Source organism: Lactuca saligna, chromosome 8, assembly GCF_052625555.1.
Source record: "Lactuca saligna cultivar CGN05327 chromosome 8, ASM5262555v1, whole genome shotgun sequence".
Taxonomy (NCBI): Eukaryota; Viridiplantae; Streptophyta; class Magnoliopsida; order Asterales; family Asteraceae; genus Lactuca; species Lactuca saligna.
In genome coordinates, this window is record NC_136424.1 from 73180535 (window position 1) to 73196065 (window position 15531).

Here is a 15531-nt window from a genome sequence, read left to right on the forward strand (position 1 = left end):
CTTAATGAGAATTTATAAGTCTTTGTCTTTACCCGTTCGGCTAACGACCCTCCACCAGTCAAGCAAGCGGTGGGTGAGAGTATACACCCATTAAGACGCCATTTTATAGGCAACAACCTTATACCCACCTTATAGACCGACTTTGTGAATGAGACCTACTAACGGTAAAATGACTTGTTCTTATATATATATATATATATATATATATATATATATATATATATATATATATATATATAATAATTAACCATTAATGTTATAAATAGTATAAGTGTTGAATTTTAACTTTTAAAATTCTAAGTGTTGGAATTAAAGTTTATTAAAGTGTGTGAAACTTTTCCAAATTCCAAAACTTGAGGGCAAGTTTTGTAACTCTTCAAAACTTTTTATTTCATAACTTATGAATTAATGGTTCATAAAATGAAGACTCTTCATTTTATGTAACTTATGTGTTTTTAATGTGTGTTAAAGAAAAGTGACCTTTGGATATCCATAACTCGAGTACAAATTATGGACTCCATCAAAACACATAAATGATCAAGAATTAATCCTAAACAATTCAGCAAATAATTTCCATCATCTTCTAAATTCATAAGAACATGAACATGATTATCAAAGTTTCAAAAATTATATGAACACATACAAAGCATGAAATTTTGATATATGCTATTGTAAATGGATTAGAACAACCATTACACCAACTAAAATAAGTTTTAAAACATCAAAACAGTTTAGGGTAAAGTTTCTAGTCCATTTCCAGCAGCAAAAGTTGAAAATCTGCATTCTGAACCTTCTACTCGCCGAGTGCACGAACCTACTCGGCGAGTAGGATGAATTTTGCCTTGGACTCGGCGAGTCCCCCCATGGACTCGACGAGTCCATCATGCAGACAAAAAAAATTTCGACTTCTATTTTGCATCAAGTATCAAACAAGCAAGCCTAGGCTCTGATACCACTGTTGGGTTTTGAGCAATCTAACACTTCCTAAGTGTGCATGCAACCCTAATAAACCTTGGATCTATGTTTGTCTAAATACATGCAAAATAATAATTTTCCAAGGTTCATAACCTATCTAACATGGCATGGGGTACTTTTAAATATAAAAGAGTTAGATGAGATTACATACCTTTTTGATGAGTTTGATTTTTAAGGAGTTTGAGAGCCAAGCACCAATAGTGTGAATGCCTCAAATAGAATCACAAATCACGACAAACTCTTGGAAAACTTTGAGAGAGTGTATACACACTATAAAATCGGCCACACACAAACACACACACTAGTGGCTATTTTATGCAACAAAAGCATGCTTATATAGTGTACATGATTAGGGTGAATCCCTAATAACCCATGACCTTTCCTTTTCCAAGGATCCATGGGTTAAAAGCTCCATGGATCATCCATGGACTTCCATACAAGCCTAACCCATTAACAAATGAGTGTTAGCCCACACCATATAAAACCAATAGCCCACAATCTAATTAGTCTTCCTTTTAATCTCTAAATTAATTCATAATTAATTTAAGAATAAGACTAATTAAATAACATGACTTCATATTAATATATTATAACTTATAATATATTAATAATCATATGTGTATAACTCTCATAAAATTATCCATAAATAGTTTGGATGAAATGCAACCCAAATTGACCATGCCGGGTCGGGTCAAGTATATACCAAATAAGTTATGGACTTAGACACTTTATCCAACAAGTGGGAGGTTGAAAGATCTAGTATGCTCAATAATCATATTAAAGTGATATTTCTAATTAACATATAACACCAATGGGTTGCACTAACAACAACTTGATACAATTAATTATTTATTAGAAATTGATTTTAATAAATATTCAATAAACTCTTATAATTAACTGAAAATTATTTATTTATAGGAAATATAATAATTTTCATTAACAAGTAACGTATTATTTCACATGGTATGAATTAATAAGTCGCGTACAACCTTTTGGACTAGTTGAATCCCTTTTGTCTTTTACCAAAAGACAATTTATATTTTATAAAACACAAGTTTATAAAATTTAAACAAATCCTCTCTTTTTTCTAGCAATTTGCAGAAAGTTGAAAAAGGGTGAAGGGCATGGTCTTTCAAACTGTTTATTCAAAAGTAGAGGTACATGAGAAAGCATGGGAGACAAGCTTATTTAAAGGTCTTAATTGTTAAAGACCTTTAGATTATGTGGAAGCTTTAAAATTACTAGCTGCTTGCATTTTGGGCATTTTTCTTAGAAGGAATTGTTGAGAGCATCTACACACTCTCCCTCTCTTCTCTTGCTTTGAACACTTGAAGATTTCTTGCTCGTATTATGCTCTCTTTAAACCATACTTAGTTTTGGTTCAAAGCTTAAGAGTTTTACACAAAGAAATAGAATTGTACATCAAGTTGAGTTGTTGTTGGTGTCTTAAAAGTTCTGCATTCTCCATTAAGTTCCAAATCTCCATAGAGGACTCAAAGAACTACAAAGGTTATTATTTTCTTCATTTTCTTCTTTGGTGCTTGTAATCTTTCTGCAACAGTACAACTTACAAGATAGCCCTTGGTGGATATAAGTTGTTATGTTATTTTCGAAAATCATAAGTCTTCCGTTTGCCATTTTACTAGTTTATGAAACTAATTTTGAAATAAAACCCAATAATATCTAATATAAAAGATTCAAAGTCTTCAAAAAATCCTTATTCGTTACAAGATCTCCTAAAAGCTCCACTATAAGGGGTTATGGTTTATACTTTGAATAAATTCTCGGGTTTGATTTCAATGTTTGATAACAATAAAAGATACAAGGAAAAAGTAAAGTAAAAGGAATAACATAGAACACTGGGTTAAGAAGAGAGGTTTATATAACGTTGGCGGTTTGGGGCCAGAAATTCCGGCAGTAATAGTAGTCGACGTTAGTTAATTGGTACACAAAAAGGGTGGGAACCAATTGTGTGGTGGTCTGTTGGAGGAGGAGAGGAGGAGAAGAGGTGGTGATGGTATGCAGTTCAGTAGTTGTAAAGAGAGAATCCGATGGTATATGTGAGAGTCGTTGATGCAGTAATGTTTTTAGGTGTAGTAAATGGGTGGTAGGAGACAAGGAAAACATGCTACCTAGGCGGCGATAAAATGCCAAAGAATTTTCCTAGATGACAGTGTTGTAGCCAAAGTTGTCAACAATGATTGATGTTGCAGGAAATAATTGTATAACTTTAAACGTAATCCTGGAAAAAATAATTAGGAAGTAGGGGAATACATTTAACTTTTAGATTAATGATAAATAAATATAAAAAAAAGAAGAAAACACAAAAAAAGAAATAAAAAGTCCAATATAGTTTTTTAAAGCCTAACATGGAGCTAAGTCTTTAACAAAACCAAAACTATAAAGACCCTACCAATTAAAAAAACAAATTAAGGATAAATACATAATTTACTATAAACCACAAGACCATTTGTGTATTTTACTTTTTCTATTTTTTAATAAAACTATTCTTAAATTCTTACACGTACTTAAGTTTTCTTTTTATCTTTATCGCTATGATAATTGCATATATTCAAGATTCAAGAATAAAGCGTCTCTCAAACGTTGCTCATTAAAATTTACTAATTTAGTGATGGCGTGAAATGGGTTGTTTTTAAATATTATTTATGGTCAAATTGGCACAACAATCCGATTTAACATCTTATTTAAAAGAATCTCTAACGTAAGGACAAAATTTACAAAAAAAATTGTCGGGCGTTTTTGTATATATTTTAATTAATCTTACACTTCAATCTTAATTATCTTAATTAACTATACAAAAATGAAAGGAGACCCATGTATTTCGTCTTTAGCCTTCTTTAGTTACAACTAGGCGAATGCACATGCGTTGCGCAGAAACACCTATATGGTTGAAGTCTTTTTACAAATATATTTTTTTAAATAACAATAACGTTGTTGTTAAATTTCATTTAATAATTTTTATACTAAATTGATATAATATATTACTTATTTTGAATTATATAATAATATATACATCTACTAAAACTTCATAATCTCAATCGTTTGAATGACTTCTACCTGCGAGTTACACATGAATAAAATTAAATATAACATATGATTTAATGTTATTTACAGTTGTTGTTATTGTTAATTAATTTTTTTTAAAATTTATTTGCTTTATATTTTAATTTCTATCATTATAGTTGTTTAAAACCTCAAAAATTAATTTTTTGATTTAAATGTAACAATATAATCATTTATATAGAGTTATTTTATACTATTGTTACTATAAGTTATTTTAAGCTACTTATTTGGAAACTTTTAACGATTATAAAAATATATTTAGGAAATATTTTAGTTAAATTGATATTACAATTTAGTTTTTGCATTTATCACTACAATTTATCACTTCAAACTATTTACAAAAATATTCTTTGTTTTTTTAAATGGAACTAAAATTTATATTCAAGTTGACATTGTAATGCATAGAAACACCTATATAGTTGAAGTCTTTACAAATATATATACTTTTTAAAATATAACAATAACGTTGTTGTTAAATTTGATATAATAATTTATATTCTAAATTGATATAATATATTGATTATCTTGAATTATATGATAATATGTATACATCTGTTATAACTTCATAATTTCAACATTTGAATGATTTCTATCCGCGAGTTATACATGAATAAAATTAAATAGAATATATGGTTTAATGTTATTTATAGTTGTTATTGTTAACTTTTTTTTTAAAATTTATTTGTTTAATATTTTAATTTCTATCATTATAATTAAGTAAAACATCAACATTATTTTTTGATTTTAAAGATAACAATAGAATCATTTATATATTGCTATTGTAATTTATTTTAAGCAACTTATTTGAAAACTTTTAACGATTATAAAAATATCTTTAGAAAATATTTTAGTTAAATTGAGATTACAACTTAGTTTTTGTATTTATCACTACAATTTATCATTTTTAACTATTTAAAAAAATATTCTTTTATTTTTTAATTGGAACTGAAATTTATATTTAAGTTGGCATTGTAATGTTATATTTAAATTAACAATTTAAGTATTTTGTCCAAACTATTCAAAATTTGCAGTTTTAAACTGATAATGATTTACATATAACAACATTTTAAATCTATTAAATTAAGTATGATATGTTAAAAGTTAAAGACATAACTTTATAAGTAAAACTAAGATATTATTTTAAAATTAAAATTTAGTTTATCTATGATTACACTTTAGGTTTGATATTTATTTAACCTTATTAACCAACTTATAATCATTATTAAAAAGACACTATAATTTATCACTTTTAATTATTTACAAAATATTCATTGAGTTGTTTCGGTTAAACTAAAATATGTATTTAAGTTTACCCTGTAATATTATACTTAAACTAATAATTTAATTATTTTATACAAATTGTTCCAAAATTGTATCTTTAAAATGATAATGATTTACATCCTACAATATATTCAAACTAATAAATTAAGTACAATATGTTAAAAGTTAAAAAACATAACTTTATTAGTAGAAGTAAAAATACTATATTAATAATGAAATTTAGTTTATAAATGATTACACTTTAGGTTTGATATTTATTTAGCCAAATTAACCAAATTATAATTATTATTAGAAATAAATTGAAAAGTCATGAGAGTTTCAAATGAAAGCGGTGAAAGGAAAAATACATGAGAGTTTCAAATGAACGTGGTGAAAAAAAAAGGTTCTTATGGTTGATTTATGTTGCTAGTTTTTATGTTCACCGAAGAAAAAGGGTTTTTATGGTTGATTTATATTTCTTTTATAAGCATATTTTTTACAATAAGCTTATATATATATATATATATATATATATATATATATATATATATATATATATATATGTGATCACCAGCCTAGCTGGTTGTGATGCATCATGGGTTATAGTTTTCAGTGGGTAAGGTCAAGAGTTCGGTTCTTGGCTGAGCACATTTGGGGGATTTTCCTTGGATCGGCGTGAGTTCGATTCTTCGTTCCCTTTGGTGGTGAGTGGTGTCCCCCTTGATGGCCCGTCAGGCATTCCTGATCCATCGGGTCGGATTACCCTCTATCTATTTGCCGGTTATATATATATATATATATATATATATATATATATATATATATATATATATATATATATATATATATATATCTTAAAACATAAAAATAGCTTAAAATGAAACCAATAAACAAAATCCACTTATTAAAATATTGATTTGTATACACATTGTAATGGACCGTTAGTTTTAAAAATTCTTCCATGTTATTAATTATAAAAAAACTAATTCTTCAAGTCCATACGTTTATTGTAATTTAACACTTTTTTCTAAAAGGATTGTATCGTGATTATGATATATGATGCAAAAGTTTTTATCTAAACATAATTAATCGATTGAAATTTTAGAGTTTTTCAAAACTAAAATTATTAAAAAATTATATAAGATCATCAATGTCACAAGAAAGATTAAATGGTTTGACTATGTTATACACTGAAAAAGATTTGTTGAATAATATTGAATTTGATTCTATAATTGATGACTTTGCATCTAAAAAAACTCGTAAATGTAAATTTCTTTAGTTTTTTCTTTGTTATGTTTATGTATTATGGTTCGGAGCATGTTCTGGCATTTTATTTTTTTGTATTAATAGTTACTAGGTTGTTTGATTTCCGGAGCCTATCCCGAAGCCATTTTTTTCATAGATGGGGAGTCCCCAACCTTTAATTGTATTATATTTTTAATTAATAAAAATTTCCGAAAGTACCGCTCTCCTTTACAAGAAAAAAATTTTAAAAGGCCCCCAATTTTTCTTTTTGCCCCGGGCCCCAAAATGGTTAGGACCGGACCTCAATCGGTAAACTGTTTTTTCTATTTATTTAAACTTAATAAAATATATTATAAATTTGTTTTAAAGTATTAAATAATTCTTTTATATTTATTTACTAAATTATAAATTAGTTTCTACAAAATAATATACTGTCACTATCGAACAATGTCGTAATCAAACAATACCGATAAATTTAAGTTCGTGTTTAAGATTTTATGGTTTAAATTTAGCACCATATTATTTACAGGGGTTTTATGAAATTAACACAAACTACAAGGACGAAACAGCAAAAACAAAACCACAGTATCTCGGCAGCGGTTTCTTATTAGCTTCGCATCGCTTTCTCTTTCTCCATTATCTGGTTTTATTCGCTTAACTCGCTTTCTCTCTCCCTACATTTGTCTGCTGTGCGCGTAATCGCAAATCCTAATAAGAAAATGCATTTGCAGCTTTTTAGAATCCGCGGAAGTGAAAATCGGCGAATCTCCGGCTACATTTTGATACCGGAATATTAGATTCCGGTGAGAAATCTGTCAGTCATTCGATAATAAGGCTTTGATCCAACACTCTGCTTTCTCTCTCTAAAACTCCTTTTTCTGATGTTGCTGGGTTTCTATTACAGTGCTAGCTTCTTTTTCGGTTGTGCCTTTTTACACTCGGATTCGATCTCGCTTTTTTGAGGTAAACACAAAATCAGATTTTCATTTATTTCTTCCGCAATTACAGCGTCTTTCTTCTAATGATTTTCGGTAACTGTCGTTGGTAGTGATAAGTAACGGTTTCCTAATTTCTTCTTCGCCTTTTTTTCGCTTTTAGCTTAAATCTGAGGGGTTATTGGAGGAAAAAAAATACAATAAGAGAAAAAAATTAGGGTTTCTTTGTTGTGTTGGATTTGTTTTGATAAAATATTGATGTGAATGTGAAGGTGAATGAATATGACGGGTTTGGTTTTATTTATTCGTTTTCATTTTGTGAGTTCTTTAATTAATATGCTGGAATTTTACATTTAACAATACTAATGTTCCTGTGATTATTCTTGCAACTTTGTATTTGTTTATTTATTTTGTTTCTTTCAATATATTCTACCACATAAATTTATTGTAGATCGTTAGTAAATTTACAGCACCACATCTCTCTAGTCCATGTCTTCATGATACATACATAGATTACTCGGGAGTTATTTCTGGATGTGTTTCTTCATATTGTTAATGAACATTACATCGTTCATTTTTTTTACCTTAATCTACTACAAACTCTAAGATTTGCATTAGCAGGTGTTAAGATGAACAGAAATAGGAATCAGGAACACCCTATTCCTGGATGCTTGGGAAGAATGGTGAATCTTTTCGATTTGAATACAAGTTTAGGAGCAAACAGGCTGCTCACAGAAAAACCACACTATGAAGGTTCCCCAGTGTCTAGGTGTCAATCAGACGTGTCAAGAACTCGTGTAGTTGAAGATCGGATGAATGATAAAATGGTAATTGCTTCAGATTGAGCCTTTTTGAGCCTTGTATACTTTGACAAAATAATGAAACATTCTGATTTTTATTTCCAACCAATGCAGATTTTGTCTGAATTAGCAAAGTCTCCATCAAATAAGAAGAAATCAAATGGGACTCCAATAAAAATGCTTATTGCACAAGAAATGTCAAAAGAAGAGGCTCCTAAACAAAGTCCATCCAATTTGGTTGCTAAGTTAATGGGACTTGACACCCTTCCAGAACGCCATCAACTTGGTTCAGCTTCATACAGAAGCAATAATAATCAAAGAGGATCAAGGAGCCATTCTGGATCACTTGACTTCATACAGAAAGAACATGGATTCTTGGAAACAAGAGAACATGATGAAATTATTAATCAATCCTGTAAAGATGTTTTTGAAATATGGCAGCAGTCACCCCAAAAGGGAAGACATAAAGAAAGCAAGAGCAAGAATGAGAAAAACATGGCTCTTGTTCGTGAGAAGTTCATGGAAGCAAAACGTTTATCAACCAATGAAAAACATCGCCAGTCTAAACAGTTTCAAGATGCTTTGGAAGTTTTAAATTCAAACAAAGATTTATTCCTCAAGTTTCTTCAAGAACCCAATTCCTTATTCTCTCAACATCACCATTTACAGTCTTCTTTACCTCCTCCAGATTCAAGACGCATCACAGTTCTCAGACCTTCAAAGCTGGTGGATGCTCATAAGCTAAACAAAAATGGAAACCAGATTAATGAAGCTCTCCAAATGAGTCACTGTAACTATAAACTTAATGACAAAAGCCCTACTCAGCCAACTCGCATTGTGGTACTAAAACCTAGCTCTACACAGCCACCTCATGAAATGACAAGTGTCGAATCACCTCCTTCAACATCAAATGATGATGGATTCTATGGTGATCTTGAAGAAGATGCAAAAGAAACCACCACACAAAGTGGCCTCAGAAGAGATGAAAATGAAACCATTCTTTCTTCTGTTTTTTCAAATGGTTATATAGGTGATGAAAGTTCATTTAGTAAATCTGAAGTTTATTATGCAGCAGGGAATCTGAGTGATTCAGAAGTGATGTCACCAATTTCTCGACACTCATGGGATTATGTTAACCGTTTTGGAAGCAGTCCATATTCTTCTTCTTCATTCAGTCGTGCATCTTGTTCTCCTGAATCTTCTGTTTGTAGAGAGGCTAAGAAACGACTTTCAGAAAGATGGGCAATCATGTCTTTAAATGGAAGTGTTCAAGAACAAAGACATGTAAGAAGAAGCTCCAGTACACTTGGTGAAATGCTTGCTCTTTCTGACATGAAGAAAGAGGAATGCTGTGAAAACAGACAAGGGTCTTCTGGTGATGTGAACAAGGCTCAAGGTGATGATGATAGTAGTCCTAAAACTCTTGTTAGGTCAAAATCTGTTCCCGTATCTTCTGGCTCAATAATGGGCCAAGTTTCAGAGTCGTTGAAAGTCAAAAAAAGTGATGCTAAGGATTTGACCAAGGAAAAAAGTGTTAAATCATCGTTGTTCAAGGGTTTGTTTTTCTCCAAGAGTAGAAAGTCTAGCAAACAGAAATCACTCAAAGATGATGAACATCAATCTTCAAGAAGCACTGGTGATGATGGATCTGAATGCATTAATGATGTAAATGGACCATTGAGGAAAGAATCTTGCCAAGGTCCAGCTGAAGATCTACCTGAGGTATGCTTTCTATTTAAACTTGGATTTATTTATTTATTTTTTTTGCTTATTAAGAAATTCATTTTCTCTCATAAAGCTTGGAACTTTTGGAAATGCAAATGAGAACCAGGAGCAGCCAAGCCCTAGTTCAGTCTTGGAGTTGCAACTTGAAGAAGATGACCACACAGCAGTCTATTCTTGTAGTGCCAAGTTGAAAGAAAATGGTAAATGTATTTTATTTTCTAATTCTTTTTAAAGTAAATTACATTTTTGGTCCTTGTTTGAGGTTTTTGTAACATTTTTGGTCTACTAACTACTTTTGGTCCCTGAATATAGCTTTGGTTCCAAAGTTAGTCATTTTACTCGAAAGTACAGGAAGCATATATGCAAATAAAAACCTCAAATAAGGACCAAAATTGCAAGAGAAAACATTTTGGGACCAAAAATGTATCTTTTTATCATTTTTGTAACATGCACTTTCTATGTGGTATTAACAGGAGTAGATCCGATTAAATTCAATAATTTAATCGATAAATCACCGCCAATAGGATCGATTTCACGGACTTTATCATGGGACGAGTCCAGTGTGGGGCCCATGACTCCTGTTCCCGGCAAAACCTGGAGTCCAGAGGAAGAAGAGCAGGAATATTTCTTGTATGTTCAAACACTACTATCAGTCGCCGGAATCAATGGCAGCTCCCCGGAAAACCCTCTGGACCCATCTCTAAGGGACACATACATGAGCCTAACTGATAACCACCCTGTGGCGGTGGTTCACCGGTCAAAACAAAGACAGCAAAAGTCAACTGAGAGGCTCGTGTTTGACTGTGTGAACGAGGCATTGCGTGGGGTCCATGTGGACCAGGTGTGGGAGAGGATGAAGGAATGGATATCGGGGGAGGAAAGATGTGTGTGGGACGGTGATGACGAGGATGTCGGCAGCATGGCGGTGGAGAGGGTGGTGAGGAGGGAGGTGGTAGGGCGGGGGTGGGTGGAGGATTTGGGGTTGGAAATTGATGATATAATAAAGAAGGAAATAGAAGAGAAGTTGGTGGAAGAGCTGGTGGAAGAGTTGACACTTGACACTATCAGGTTGAGTGATTTTGGGTTACACTCTTTGATTTATTAATTGTGTGTATGTGTATGTGTATGTGTATGTGTATGTGTATGTGTATTATTCACAACAAAACTCGGAAGTTCCCCAACAATCACGGCCTTTTGTTTTCCTGCTGTCATCTGTTTAGTAGTACAAAATAAATAAATATAAATATATATATTTTCAGTCCAACTTCGGAGGTCACTATTGTACAGGTTTTTACTTTCTTTGTTATTGTATTCCAAGTATTGTATGTCAGCATTTTGGATTTTATTAATTATCATATTATTTAATAGTAAATAATATAACATGGTTTAGGTTTGAGATCGTAATCGAGCTCAATGTTTGAGAGGAGTACAAATTGGTTTATACTGCCTACAGAAAGAAAACTAGTTTAAAAAGAAAGAAGAATAGTTGGCATTTATTTGGGACAGAAGGAGTTGCATTGAGGGAGAGATGCTGACAGTGGAGTAAGATGAAGACAGAGATAGAATCCAATTATGTGTCATACTCAAACCTGACCTTCTTTGGAGGCTATGGATTTTAACTTGGAAGGTCCCAACACATGTTTGTTTTTTACGCAGTCGTTAGTTAACCTTTTGTTTTCTCCGTTAGTACGCTCCATGTGCCTTGCGCACATAGGTAAAATTGTATTTTTCTTTTTAACCCTAATGAACAGTCGTATTCCATTTTCTTCCTCTTTTTCTTTTTGTTTATATTTCATATCTACTTCCCTGTTCTTCCTTAGTTGCTACAAGCTTCTAAGTAAATTAAAATCGAAGAATGACACAATGCAATTGCAGGCAATCAGCTGTTATACGCACTCACAGGCAAACAATAACCCACGAAGGCGTTTTCTTTCCTTGTAAAAAGAAGATACGATACTTTTTTAATCTAACCCATGTCCTTAAACACAAAATTTTGCATATGAGCTAATTTATTTTTGCTATGTCTTCTTTGTTATCTTGGCTACATCTTAGAATCAAGAATCAACTAATTTCTTTAAGTATTTCATAGCCATTTCTAAGGGTTGTGTCTAGGGATGAGCAAAAACCGAACCGAAAAACCGAAACCAAAGCAATAACCGACGGTTTAGGTTTGAATTTTACAAAACAGAAAAATAACGGTTTTGTTCGGTTTTGATGTATAAAACCGCCCATAAAAACCGAACCGACCAACATATATATTATTTATATTATGATTTTAACTTTTAGTTTTAAACTTTAGACTTTATCTCTTTAATACTTTATGTTTATTTTCAACAAATTGTTAATGATGTTAAACTTTGATCTTTTGAACACTTTTATGCTTTTATAATATAGAATTTGCACTCTTTATTTTAGTATATTTAAAGTAGATACAATACTATTTATCGCAACGTATTTTCACTAGGTTTGAACCCAAAAACTAGAAAAAAAAACACGAACTCATAAACCTACGGTTTAAAACCGAAAACCCATAAACCCAACCCGGAAAACCAAAAAACGACCCATGCAAAAACCGAACCTATATGGTTTTAAAAACCAAAAAACCGACTTTCTACGGTTTGATTTGGTTTTAGCCAAAAACCGACCCAAACCGACCCATGCTCATCCCTAATTGTGTCACACTTTCTTCATATCTCGCAAAATGTGCCCAAATTTACCAATACTCATATATTTATGTAGTCAAGCCCTTGTCTATCATATAATGTCTAATTTAAGGCCACATGTTAATTAGTAAGTTTAATTTACCTTTGAGGTCGTATGTTAAAATTGCAATTACATTACCATTATTTTGATTCATTGATATTTTAATTATTTTTTATATAATAGTTGAGAAATCATTTCATATTCTCAACCCTTTTACCGTTCTCATATGAGTATATATATAATTTGGGCAATAAATCAAAACATGGCTGTATAATTTGATAAAATAAATCCACTTGGTTGCATAATTTGGTGAAGATGTGTAAGTTTTTTTTGCTTAGAATAAGTCATTAACCCCTTTCGTCTTTTAGTTAAGTCAATTGTCTTGAATGGACTAATTGTGCAGGATTGTGCACCAAGAGTTCATTAAGAGCTTCTTTAGTATCCCAATCAACGTGGTTCCAAGTAAGTAGAGTCACAAATACAATATAATTTCTAGACAAATGTAATGAGGTTTAAAATTCAAATCAAAACACACACACACACACATGACACAACATGCTATATTTCTATACAAACTAAATCCACAAGTATTGAAAAGATTGCAACTTCTCCTCACACTGATGCCTGAACAAAACTGAGACAAGCCGCACCTTCACCATAACATTCAATTGCTTCCAATTTCTGGTCTACTTGCCATTACTTGTACTCAATCCATACTGCAAAAACAACCAAATTAATTTCATAAAAATGTAAATCCTAATCAATGTATTTAGTATTTAGAATTTACCAAAGTACCTTTTCTCTCATACGTGAACTCCATATGTCAGAATGAAAAGCTTTACCATCACCACTAACTGAGACTGATGTTTGGGTAGATTTTGGGTTCAACAGAGGCTCCCAAGCTTTCCCTCTCACATCAGAATCTCTTTCAATGTCATCTTCATCATATTTCATCTGTGAATTCACCATTGATCGCAACACTACAGCAAGCAACAGACATACAGCCTGAAAAATTCCCACTCAATTTGTAAGTTTTATATATTGATTGTTTCATCATCAAGAAAAGTGATCAATGTTGGATGAAGAAACTTACCTGAATTACAACAATGGTGATGCCAACCCATTTACAGAAGTCAATATTTGCTTCAATAAATTCTCGAATTCTATCAATTTCTCCTGTTTCGTCCGAGGGTAGATCCTAACGAATTTTGTGGTTAGTTTAGTAATTTTGTAGGGATATATGTATAAATTTGTAAGTGATTCATTTTCATTAGAGTATTATACCCTTTCCCAATGATGGTCAAGTGCAATGAACAGAATGAAAGCCACCTCCAGTAGGATGAATATAGTTTTCAGAAGAGAATACTGCAATTATTTATTTAAGGAAACAATGATCGACATTAGGCATATTTTGATTGCATAAATTGTAATCATTTTCTACTTGTTAAATAAAATCTTGTTCCAAGTTTCCAAAGATGAATCGGATTGAAAAACATAAGCTTTTATGGTCATGTGTCGATTATGGGAAAATGAAAACATATATAAATTTGAGAGAAAAAAAAGACATGAAAAGGATACGAAACATAGGCAACATCCATTAATAGCTTCAGCTGCAATATGACCTGTGCAAGAGATGCAGCATAGCGTAACACCCAGTCCCATAAATGCATATATGAACCTGCCATGGAAATGGCGCCAGATGATCAACAATTTAACATATGAATTGATGTTCTAGTCAGACCCACGCCTAAATAAAACAGAAATCCCTCTATTTTCATTATGTTTGATTTGAGCAGAAGCCAAACTAGTGAATTTGAAACGAATGTAATTCACAATTCATCACCGATAAACGATCAAATTTATACAAACAAATCAAATCTAAGATAAGTACTTGTAATAGATACATTAAGAATGAGAATTCCTAAATCTATAACAACTAAATTTCAGGAAAGTACTTGTTGAAGATTAGAAATTACCACGGCGAAGGACTGGAGCTATCATCGACTTTTATCCGTCCGCTAGTACCACTGATTACGCCAGAGACAGAATTATGATGAATCACTTGCTCTGAAACCCTAGTAATGTTGAAAATCGTTGAAACAGTATCAGAAGAATCCGGAGAAGGAGCTGAAGGTGGAAGGGGAGGGATTGGCAAGTGATTGTTCCACTGATTTAACATATAAGCAGAGTATAGAATAATCGAAATTCCAACAAATAATTGGAATAGATTGAGGAATTTGAGAATGAACGCAAGACATGTATGGCAACATGTCCTTCTCATTTCTTCGTCAAAGCCTGGAACTGTAAGTTGATTTCGCTGAGAATTTGTGAGACTTCAAAACCCTAACGTAGGAACCCACTCCTGTGCAGTTTTCCTCCTGCTTTACTCATCAACATTCAACCATCTTTTGACTTTTCTTCCTGGCAGTTTTCAATAAAAAAATAATTAAATATAAATAATACGTATAAAATTTGAAGAGAATAAATAAAATATACGAATTGTCATCAACACACGACACAAGGGTAAATAAAAGAGACGAATTGTCCATGTCAATAGTCAATTAATCTAGGGATAATGACTTAAAAGGGTAACAAACTTTCGACTTTTGTCACATTTAGTCACTAATTTTTTTTTCGTTATCTATTTGCCATTGAACTATTGAAACTGTTCACATTTTACCCTTATGACCGGCTGTAAAATGTGAACAGTTTCAATAGTTCAATGGCAAACAGATAACGAAAAAAAGTTTAGTGATTAAATATGAACAAAATCGAAAGTTCGTTTCCCTCTAAAAAGTTCAATG

General features: G+C 31.6%; 2 protein-coding genes across 4 annotated transcripts; one reads left to right on the plus strand and one right to left on the minus strand.

The window, feature by feature from the left end:
* Nucleotides 1–7192: 7192 nt before the first annotated feature.
* On the plus strand, nucleotides 7193–11288 carry LOC145008245 (uncharacterized). 3 transcript variants are annotated; one of them, XM_078966873.1, is made up of 6 exons: nucleotides 7194–7367; nucleotides 7469–7527; nucleotides 8121–8326; nucleotides 8414–10021; nucleotides 10098–10224; nucleotides 10498–11288. In XM_078966873.1, the coding sequence occupies exons 3-6, from the start codon at nucleotides 8129–8131 to the stop codon at nucleotides 11127–11129; spliced, it is 2565 nt and encodes an 854-aa protein (XP_078822999.1). In that variant the 5' UTR covers nucleotides 7194–7367; nucleotides 7469–7527; nucleotides 8121–8128; the 3' UTR covers nucleotides 11130–11288. The 3 variants fall into 3 exon arrangements, with proteins under 3 accessions (XP_078823000.1, XP_078822999.1, XP_078822998.1); XM_078966874.1 differs by having other exon boundaries at nucleotides 7193–7527; nucleotides 10131–10224; XM_078966872.1 differs by having other exon boundaries at nucleotides 7194–7527.
* Nucleotides 11289–13194: 1906 nt separating this feature from the next.
* On the minus strand, nucleotides 13195–15141 carry LOC145013162 (Tetraspanin family protein). The gene is made up of 6 exons (XM_078971970.1): nucleotides 14704–15141; nucleotides 14306–14405; nucleotides 14012–14092; nucleotides 13821–13925; nucleotides 13523–13732; nucleotides 13195–13443 (listed from the first exon to the last, which is right to left on the minus strand). The coding sequence occupies exons 1-6, from the start codon at nucleotides 15006–15008 to the stop codon at nucleotides 13414–13416; spliced, it is 831 nt and encodes a 276-aa protein (XP_078828096.1). The 5' UTR covers nucleotides 15009–15141; the 3' UTR covers nucleotides 13195–13413.
* Between the last annotated feature and the right edge of the window lie 390 nt (nucleotides 15142–15531).